Below are 9,211 nucleotides of genomic sequence, written 5' to 3'. Positions count from 1 at the left end.
AAGACTGGCAGGTGTTAATGGGCCTTACATATGCTCAGCATTATCACCACCTGAGAGTTTGGACTAGGACTCTCTTATGTAAATAGGTTCAGGCACACCACTCCAGGACTTCAAATTGGTCCAGAAAGGCTAGAAAACCTGCCAGTACCATGAACCTTGGTGATGGTCAATTAGCGAGGCACCACAGTACCACCTAGTGGCCACAACACCCCTCTTCTTCCTCTCCACCAGGTGTTAAGGAAAGGCTACCATGTCAAAGAGGTTTCAGAAGTCTGTGGTCATCTACTTCAAGGGCTGATCAGTCAGAGTTGGAGAGAAACCAAGTATACCTCTCTCTCTGTTTTTTAATATCAACAAATACAGGCAGCAGAGAGGGCCAGCTGCTCTCCGCTGTTCCCTGTGGGGAAACCAGAGCACAGAGCTGTTCCTCTGGCCTTCCTCTAACTGCAGGGCCTGCCTAGCTCCTCCTTAGACAGAGCTGTTACCCAGCCCAACTTCCCTCATCCCAACTCCCCAGTATGGATGGCAGGCACATGGTTGCTGGCGGTGGGAAGAATACTGTAGTTCCAGCCTCTGCTCCTTTAAGTCTCAGCTCATGGTGGCACTCATCCCTCTGCAACTGGCCTCTCACTTGCCCTGGACCAGAAACCAGGAGGGCAATCAACCACAGACACAGGAGCAGGCAGTGCAACTTCAGTCATCTTCAGATGACTCTTCTTCTGCCTCTTTTAGCCACTGGATGAACCTCTGCAGCTGTAAGGAAGCACAGTGGAGAGCTGAGGGAGGGGCACATAACCCTCCCCTGTTCTCCTTAGCAGACAAACAGCTCTAACAACCAGAGTCCCAGGGACCAGCCACCCTGGAGTCTAGGGCCAGGAGCCAGGGAACCAGACAACCACTGCAGTGAGAGGAGGGCAGCTTGACTCACCTGCTGGTTTTTGCGCAACTGCCGGCCCTTGTCAGTTATGTCCCTTTGGCTGAACCAGCTCAAGATTGTTTCCTCAGCCAGGATCTCCAGCTGGTAAAAAGCCATCAGTACCTGCAAAAGGCCAGCAGAGATCTCAGGAGCCTTGCAGGGCCCAGCAAGATAGAATGGATAATAGAGGAAGAGGAGACAAGATCTTAGCCCCTCTTTCTACCAAACCCTCAGCCCTCTTCTACACACTGAGCAGCCTCCTCCAAAATGGACAAGAATAAGTACCACTCTGATACTGGGACAGGTCTAACTTCTGGAACTACTGCTGGGAAGTGCTTTGCGCATTCTGAGGGCAACCTCCAAACAGCTGCCTTCCTAGCCTGTACTATACTAGCAATAAGCACAACACTAGGGGTGGATGATGCAGTTAACCAAACTCCACACGGATTCACGTCAGCCTGTTCTGTGTCTCCATGGAGGTCACCAAGGTCTGTTCCAAAGCAAATGCAGGACTATGAGGCTCGAACTGGTACTCACCTTGGCCGAGGAAGTAATAAGAGCTTCGTGCTCCAGGAAGAAGTCCTCTATGGCTGCCAATGCTTCCAAATGATCAGCTGCACGCTTTACGTAGTTCCTAAAAACAGGGCTCCAGGCCTTGAGCAGCTGTGGAAGAAAGGGGAAAACTGCAATGTATTCCTGAGCATGCACCTATACCTGGACAGCAAAGAAAACCAGTATTGATAACCTGGGTCTTTCAAGACAAAAAAAGATGATACAGATGATACAGGCTCTGCGGAATTATGTCAGAGGGACTTGCAGGTTGTTGGCAGTCAGGATTGGGGAAAAGGAGAAGATTTCCCAGGGAGGGTGAAGGGGTTCAGATGCTGCAGGCTGCCTCAAAATATATGTTCCCATCCTAAAGGTTTATCTCATCCTGGGTCAAATCATTTCACTCAGAAACCATGACAGTCCAGGTCTATTCTGGGTATATCTTTGGGGTCTAGTATGGTCTCAATGCTGGGGTCTCAAAAGTCTCTCAGTACTGAATCCAGTTTGACTCCCCTGGACCACCTAAACCAGCTCTAGAACCCAATCTGTGTCCAGAGGCAAGGAGAAAGGAACCACATGTCACATATATCCTACAATAGGACCCTCTACTTCTGATTTCCTTTAAAGTCAAGTCCAGCAAGGATGTGTATCTGTCTCCACCCAACCCCCTGTACCCAGCCCCAATCTTTGCTTACAGGAATCAGCAGGGCACAGTAGCGATTTGGGTCAAGCGGGGAATCCATTTGTTGCAGGGGGAACTCCAGGATCACGTGGCTCAGTACCTGCATCACCTCCTTTAGGCTTATGTTGTAGGCATACCTGTGGGGAGATTGGGGTGACACTAGGGCCTTCACTGGCCCTTTCAGCATACTGTAGGACTATGACTTTGGCAGGATACCTGGAGAGATGAAGTCAGATGGAACAGGGAAGGGGAGGGTTTTGGAAGGGGGAAGTCCATGCTGAGGCTAGAAACTAATGTTCTCCTTGCTCCACATGCTACTGGTTTTGTCCAATTGGGGTGTTGAGGGAAAGAAAGGTTCCCACTTGGGCAAGTAACAGGAGAGAAACTCTACCTGCCTGGGATTACCCCAAGGAGAAGAGAATAGGGAGGGGCTGCTCTTACTTGAGAGAGTTGATCTCTAGGACTAGATTATCACAGGAAATGTTCTCCTCCTTGCCCCGCTGAAGTGTTCCCAGGACTTCATTCTGGAACACTAAAATCAAAGCAAGAATAAGTTCATGGGCCAGTGATGCTTTAAGTCATCCAGTCCTGACTTTATATGAAATCAAACTGGAGGTCTTCCTCTCTTGTCCAGACACTGCTCCCCTGGCCACTCACCTTTGATGTCATCCATCTGTGGGGAGCCTGCCCGGCTGTCTAGTTCCTCAGAATCCATACTATGCTCACTTTCAGTTTCACTCTCTTCTTCCATGTTGATTTTGAGTCCTGAGAATCCATAAGAGTGAGAAAAAAGAAAAATAAGGAAAGAGCCATTGACAGAGAGCAATGTATCTGCTCTGTCTTCATGAATAAAGTAATTAACCAGTAGTCTGATTCTGAAGTGGTCAATCTCCTTCAAGGTATTTTGACTTAGAAGGGCAGGGGTGGCAGGAATCAGGCCCAGCTCACCCCACAGATTCTGCCGTAGTTCCTCCTCTTCCTCCTTGTTCATGTCCGCAGCTTTCCAGAGGTAGCCCTGGCCTGCAACTCCAACTTCTGCTGGATTGTAACCTGGAAAAGGCACTGATCTTTAGCAAAGGCCCAGCAGAAGCACCAATCCCTTAGGAGGAAACACTCATTTTTCTATGGGGCAGAGAGACACACAGATGCCCCACACCTGCTGAGCCTCACACCTTTCAGCTTCACTTTCTCCTTTTCTTGGTCAGTTCCAGAATCGTCACTGAACTGACCATCATCCTCATCGTCCTCCGCATCTGGAGGGTGCAGAGAGATCACTGAGCCCTCAGGCAGCGTGATACTTGGGCCCACTACCACCTGGAGGAGACAAAAGGAGTGGGTGGCACAGATCCATTAGTGTGCTGGGGAAAAGTACAACCTGATAACGAGAGTGACTTCAGTAGAAGTAGAAGACAAATGAAACCACTGGATTTGGACTCTCAATTCAGAGTGGACTGGGTGGACGTAATGTCCTTTCTGGCTCAGCCTGGGGCCTGTGCGCAGTGTGGAGCAGGTCTTACCTGGGAAGTGAGGACACAGCGTGGCTTCAATATAACATTTTCTTTGACCTCAGCATTGTTACAGAGCAGAGACTGATGGATCTGTGCTGCAGCAGCTACACGAACGCCCTGCCACAGGAACGCCCGGTCCAGTACCACATTATCACCTGGCTCAGGACAGAAAGGAAGGATTCCTGGTCACTCAGGGCTCTGACTACAGCCCAGGGCCATTCATGGAGGATGGGGCTGACTGACACCAGCACCACTCCTACACAGAGCTCTACTACTCCATGCTCAATTAACCAGAAACACCCTCTCCTCCTTTAAGCTCAGGCCTGAGACTAGAACACTGCTCAGCCTGACTACCCTCCACCATGTTTATAGCAATTACAGACTACATACCTTAACCTGAGAACCGTCAAAATTTCTGGGGACCCCTTGAACTCAAGAAACTAATTAGAATCACATTCATGTCTCAGAGTAGAACCAAATTATTCCACTCTTTCTTGTACATTTTAGAATTAGAATCTTATTGTTCTTTTAAAGAGGCAGTTCCCTTAGAAGCATCACATTGTTACAACCACAGTGACTTACTAAGAGTAAAAAGAGCACTAGAACTACAATCATAATACTCAGATTCAAGTCCCAGCACTGCCTCTTATTAGCTATGACCTTGGCTGAGAACCTCTTTCAGCCTTTTTACTTATCTATGAACTGGAGATAAATAATACCTACCTCACAAGGCTTCTGTGAGGATTAAATGAAATAATGCATGCAAAAACCCCTTGTAAACTGCAATGCACTAAACAGATGTTATTACTGCATGTTAATTAACCACTTAGTTCTGAATGTGAAATACAGAGTACCCTGGAATGTGAAGAGTCATCCAATAACAGGCTCACAGGCCACAAATTAAAGTATCACTGTCTTTATATCCCTGTCTCCTCCTTTATTAAGGCAGGTACTCTAGTTCCTTATTCTTAGGGACCATCCCTCTGTATCCTTTTCTGGAGACCTGGGGCCCCCAGGTTCCTGCTCCTCTGATTGCCAGTTTGACTTCCCAACCTGTGCTCACCAATGTGACAGCCGGGGCCAATGACACTGTTGGTGATGGAGCAATTGCTGCCAATGACAGTGCCAGAGCCCAGGAGCACATTTTCCTCCAAGATGCTGCCATGGCCCAGGCTGACCTCAGGCCCCCGGTAGATGTTGTGCCGAGAGTGAGTGCAGCTCTGGGCTGCACTGTCAGTGAAGTTCGTCTCTGGTGTGAGAGGGTAGACCCATCGGCGGATGACATCAGCACAGACAGCAGCATACATGTGTAGGTTAGAGACCCGGGCACCATATTCCTTAGTTGTCACGTGCATGTGGATCTGGTTTCCTAAGATCTGAATGGGATGAGAAAAGGGATGTCATACAAGTAAGCAGGAGAGGAAGAACATCTCCAGGTATAACGCTTTTCTAACCTTCTTAAGTTCCCCACTGCCTCTCAACATCAGAGCCAAATGGCCTGAGACTTTGTGTACCGCTTCCCTCTCCCCTCCAGCTCTTTTTTCCCCTCCTAAGGGTCAATAAAAAAAAAAAAGAGGACCAAAAGTTACCAGCATGAGATAAAATTATAGCCGTCTTCTAAAGAGGAATTGGGAGCCTTTTCTTACCTCCTCATTCACTAACAGGCCTCGCACAAAGTCATCTCGGGTTTGGTAGTCGAAGTTGTCTGTGAAGAGTTGAGCCACCTGTTGGGGGAAGACAGAGGGGGCCAAGGTTAAGTGCTACTCTCTGGGAGCAAAGATAAGGCCCCCAGAGACCTATCAGACACTATGACAGCAGGACATGGGCTAGAATCCCAAAAGGCTGCTAATGAAATATTGGGGTCAAGATGATTACCTACTTGCTGTAGAACAGATAAGAGTAAGAGGGCGAAGAAATACAGCCTGGCTTTCTATGAGGGTGATCATACACCCTCAGAGTTCTACTCTTTGGATGTGCAGCCTTGGCCCTAAAGAGCTCACCTGAGGAGAGCAGATGCTGATATGACAATCCAGTAAATCATAGCGAATCTCCACTCCATCTCCACTGCCCCGGAATAAGCTCTGTGGGGAGAAGTTACAATGACTTTTAAGTTGTCTTTCCTGCTGAAGACTGTCACCTTCCCACCTCAAGGACCCCAGATACCTGCATACCAGGGGAAAAGAAAAACGTCGGAGGCCTTGAGTCTTCTGGAAATGGAGAACCCGGTTTGTGGCACTATCTACAGCCATTACCACGTTGTCCTCGGGGCAACGAGCTGGGTGGCTGGGGGATGACTCCTTGAAGATCATTGTCATCACAGATACATTTTTTTCTAGCTTCCGCCTCAACCTATAAAGGATAGGAGGGAGAGAGCTGCAATAAAGCAGTCTTAGGGCTCTGCTGGTCCCAAACCTTGTCTCTACCATTTCCCCATCCTGACCTGTGTTCTTCCAGGGCTCTGGTAATATTGATGTTTGAGATGACATCCCCATACACCAGAAGGAAGTCAGAGCGCACCAAGGCCTTGGCATCAACATCACGGAGAACATCCCCCAGTGATCTATATAGCTCTGATGTAATTATTCGAACTACATTGAGGGATGTAGGGCGGCACCACTTGGATTTCCTAAAGGAAGAGGGGTGAGGGGGATGAGTAAATCAAGCATAAAGATCATGTAGAGCTTCCCTATTTCTCCCGCATTTGCACTCCTTTGCTAGGCTTTTTTTGGGTTCCTGCCAGCGTCCTTGACTTCAAAGAGATTTATGAACTGTAATGAATGGTTTCAGCATAGTCTGTTCTCAGTCTTGTTTTATGGGTTAGAGAAACATGGTTACTTCCTCTCCATACCCTGACCCCAAACATGGATTTGAACTAAAAATCCTGCTGAGACTTGGGTTACAAAGTATCTTGGGAATACACTTTTCATGCTACTCTTCTCCTTTCAAAGCTCATACTAAATTTAGGAACTGTCTGATGAAGATCATGCTAATATCCTAGACTCTATTTCCCAAACTTCCATAAACGCTGAGAGTCATTCTTTTTCAAAATGACTTCACCAAACATTTGTTAAGTGTTTACTATTTGCCTGGTACTAAGCTAGGCACTGGGACTACAAAGATGAGGAAGAGCTCAATATTTAGAAGCTCAGTGGAAAAATAAGGATGTTACTCTTGTTACTTGCACATTGGAGCCACTAAATAAAAAGGAAAACCCAATGGGACCAAACTTTGCAAGTAAAATTCAGAAAAAAGCAAAATGTTTTTCTTTAATCTTTGTCACAGTGCCAGCTGCTCACCTAAGTGAAGAGAATGCCCTTAGATCTTATGATGGGATCCAAATGGACACTTTTCTCCCTCACAATTTCCCTTTATTTAGTTACATCCATCCTAAGGAAACTGAAAAAAAAAAAAAAGGTAAAACATGGAAAGAAAAGTTGCAGAGCCTTACAACAAATGGTCCTTGATTTGAGCAGCCTTCCAGCAACAAAAGACAAAGGTTTCCTGTACACCTGTGGCAGTCAGAAATTCCAGAGTGTAGTCAATTAGTGCCACATTGGCCAGGGGCAAGAGGACCTGGAGGGGAGGAGATGAAAAACAGTTTGAAGTCTTGAGTCCATGAGGGTACTCTGGGTACCATTCTTTCTCCCATTTCAGTTACAGTTTTCACCCGTCTCTCAGTGTTTTCACACACTAATTTTACTTTATCTTTCCTATTTAAAAGTAATCCAGGCTCCTACCTTTAATGTTCATGGCATGCTCTAAACATCAGAATCTAATCTGTTGCAGTTTGGATATAGTAAGCATGGAATCTACTTGCTTAGCATGAGACACAGAGCTACTACAAGTACAGCAGACTACCCCTGAGAAAAAATAACACTAGAAATCAATCAAATCTTCAGAAAGTTAAGTACCATAAAGCCTTTTTTCCTATAAAATTTCCTTCCTTGATCCCTTTCTAAGAGTCATCCCAATCACTTGTCCAAAATAAAGAGGCATTAGACTATTTTGGGGAGCAGGGAGTCAAAGAGGATTTTTCCTGAACCGAATACAAATCCCTTTCTTTTGAACTGGGGACTGCTGAATGACCCAGCAATCCCTAGGACTAGCTCAGTCCAATTCCCCAGTGTCTAGACAATACAGTGGATATTGGCAACCAGCCACTAAACCCGTTCTGTTCTCCTTTTGACAGATGGCACTGGCTGTCATTAAAACCTGGAAAGAAAAAAAGCACACTGTTCAAGATCCAAAACAGCTGTTACTATGGGATCAGACCAGTTTGCTCTTTTTTTAGGCACATGACCTCCCTTTTGGAGGCAATAGGAAATGACATTCCCTTTTACCTAAGGATCTCTCCTCTACAGAAAAACAGCGCAGCCTCCGCTTGGGGCACTGAATCCCTGTGTGAAGGCTTCTCACAGGCACCGCTTCTACATTCGCCCTTTGCAGGAATCCTTAACCTGAGGTGGACAGCACTACGAGTTCCCAAATCTGCCACTCACTCACTGATCCAGGCAGTCATCGGGGCTTTAGACGGTCTCTCCGCCTTCCTCCCAACCAGTTAAACCTGATTTCTGGGAAACGGAGTGCACACAAGTGCTTCCAGAGCCCGCTTCACTAGACAATCGAAAGGATAACTTGCTGAAGCCTCGTCACCTCTGGGCCCTCTGGCAGCTCTCGCGCGCGGCGCTCACCCGAGGCTGGTCCTTGGAGATGGGGAAGAAGCGGCGGTCGAAGCTGTCCGCCACCAGAACTGCTTGTAGGGGCGGCGGTGGTTCCTCCTCCGCCCCTCTGGCTGCCCCACCGCCGCCGCCTCCCGGTCCGCTGCCGCTGCGCTTGCTGGCGCGGGAGGCCACCGCAACAGGCGGCGCTACCACAGTAGCCGCCATCTTCCTCTCTCACGACCACCACTTCCGCACGGAAACTGACACCGCACGCGGTAGTGGACAAAAAGGCCCAGCACTCGAAACGCGAAAGACTAGCGAAGGGAGGGCGGGTGGAGCCGAGGGGAGAGGAGTGCGCATGCGTCTCCCCTGAGCCTGCCTGAGGTGTGAGCAGGAAGGAGCTGGGCGTGCTAGCCCAGCAGCCTGGGTGATGGCCTGTCGAGGCGCCTGGGTGACGGCGTCCTATGGATTGCAGACTCCATCTGCAAGTATAGCCAGCCGTCATTTGTACGTGAGCAAGCTCAGACTCTTGCGGGATAAAGAGACTTGTGGTCCCTGCGAAGCGGCGAGATCTTTCTGGATATATAATCTTCCCCGCCTCAAGCACGTTAAACGTTGTGGTCCTCCGTCTTCATTCCCTTCACCTCGGCACCTTGGGGAGCCAGACGTTCCTTTCCCTCAGGGCACTCGCAGTCTACATAATAGAGAACGTGGAACAAGGAGAGTAGTAATTCTGCTGAATTCCCTTCACCTCGGCACCTTGGGGAGCCAGACGTTCCTTTCCCTCAGGGCACTCGCAGTCTACATAATAGAGAACGTGGAACAAGGAGAGTAGTAATTCTGCTGAATGCTGATTGTGGCCAGGAACGATACAAGCATTATCTCTTTTAATTAG

At 48.2% G+C, this 9,211-nt stretch overlaps 1 protein-coding gene across 1 annotated transcript; it reads right to left on the bottom strand.

Annotated features, from left to right (window-relative positions):
* Positions 1-326: 326 nt before the first annotated feature.
* On the bottom strand, positions 327-8,653 carry EIF2B5 (eukaryotic translation initiation factor 2B subunit epsilon). Its single transcript, XM_006201048.4, has 16 exons — positions 8,347-8,653; positions 7,104-7,228; positions 6,096-6,281; positions 5,827-6,004; positions 5,656-5,736; positions 5,302-5,379; positions 4,719-5,031; positions 3,665-3,810; positions 3,320-3,461; positions 3,096-3,197; positions 2,805-2,912; positions 2,589-2,679; positions 2,161-2,284; positions 1,454-1,579; positions 929-1,039; positions 327-753 (listed from the first exon to the last, which is right to left on the bottom strand). Exons 1-16 carry the CDS (start codon positions 8,539-8,541, stop codon positions 694-696), a joined length of 2,166 nt encoding a protein of 721 aa, XP_006201110.1. The 5' UTR covers positions 8,542-8,653; the 3' UTR covers positions 327-693.
* Between the last annotated feature and the right edge of the window lie 558 nt (positions 8,654-9,211).

This window comes from Vicugna pacos, chromosome 1 (assembly GCF_048564905.1).
Source record: "Vicugna pacos chromosome 1, VicPac4, whole genome shotgun sequence".
In the NCBI taxonomy this organism is placed as follows: Eukaryota; Metazoa; Chordata; class Mammalia; order Artiodactyla; family Camelidae; genus Vicugna; species Vicugna pacos.
This window is presented reverse-complemented; position numbering and strand designations above follow the sequence as displayed.

Excerpts from the sequence above, each read along its gene's own strand:
- EIF2B5 (XM_006201048.4), bottom strand. The coding sequence starts at position 8,541 with ATGGCGGCTACTGTGGTAGCGCCGCCTGTTGCGGTGGCCTCCCGCGCC. Across the intron at positions 6,005-6,095 it reads AGAGCCCTGGAAGAACACAG|GTTGAGGCGGAAGCTAGAAA; the intron begins GTCAGGATGGGG and ends TATCCTTTATAG. Across the intron at positions 2,913-3,095 it reads ACTACGGCAGAATCTGTGGG|GACTCAAAATCAACATGGAA; the intron begins GTGAGCTGGGCC and ends ATGGATTCTCAG.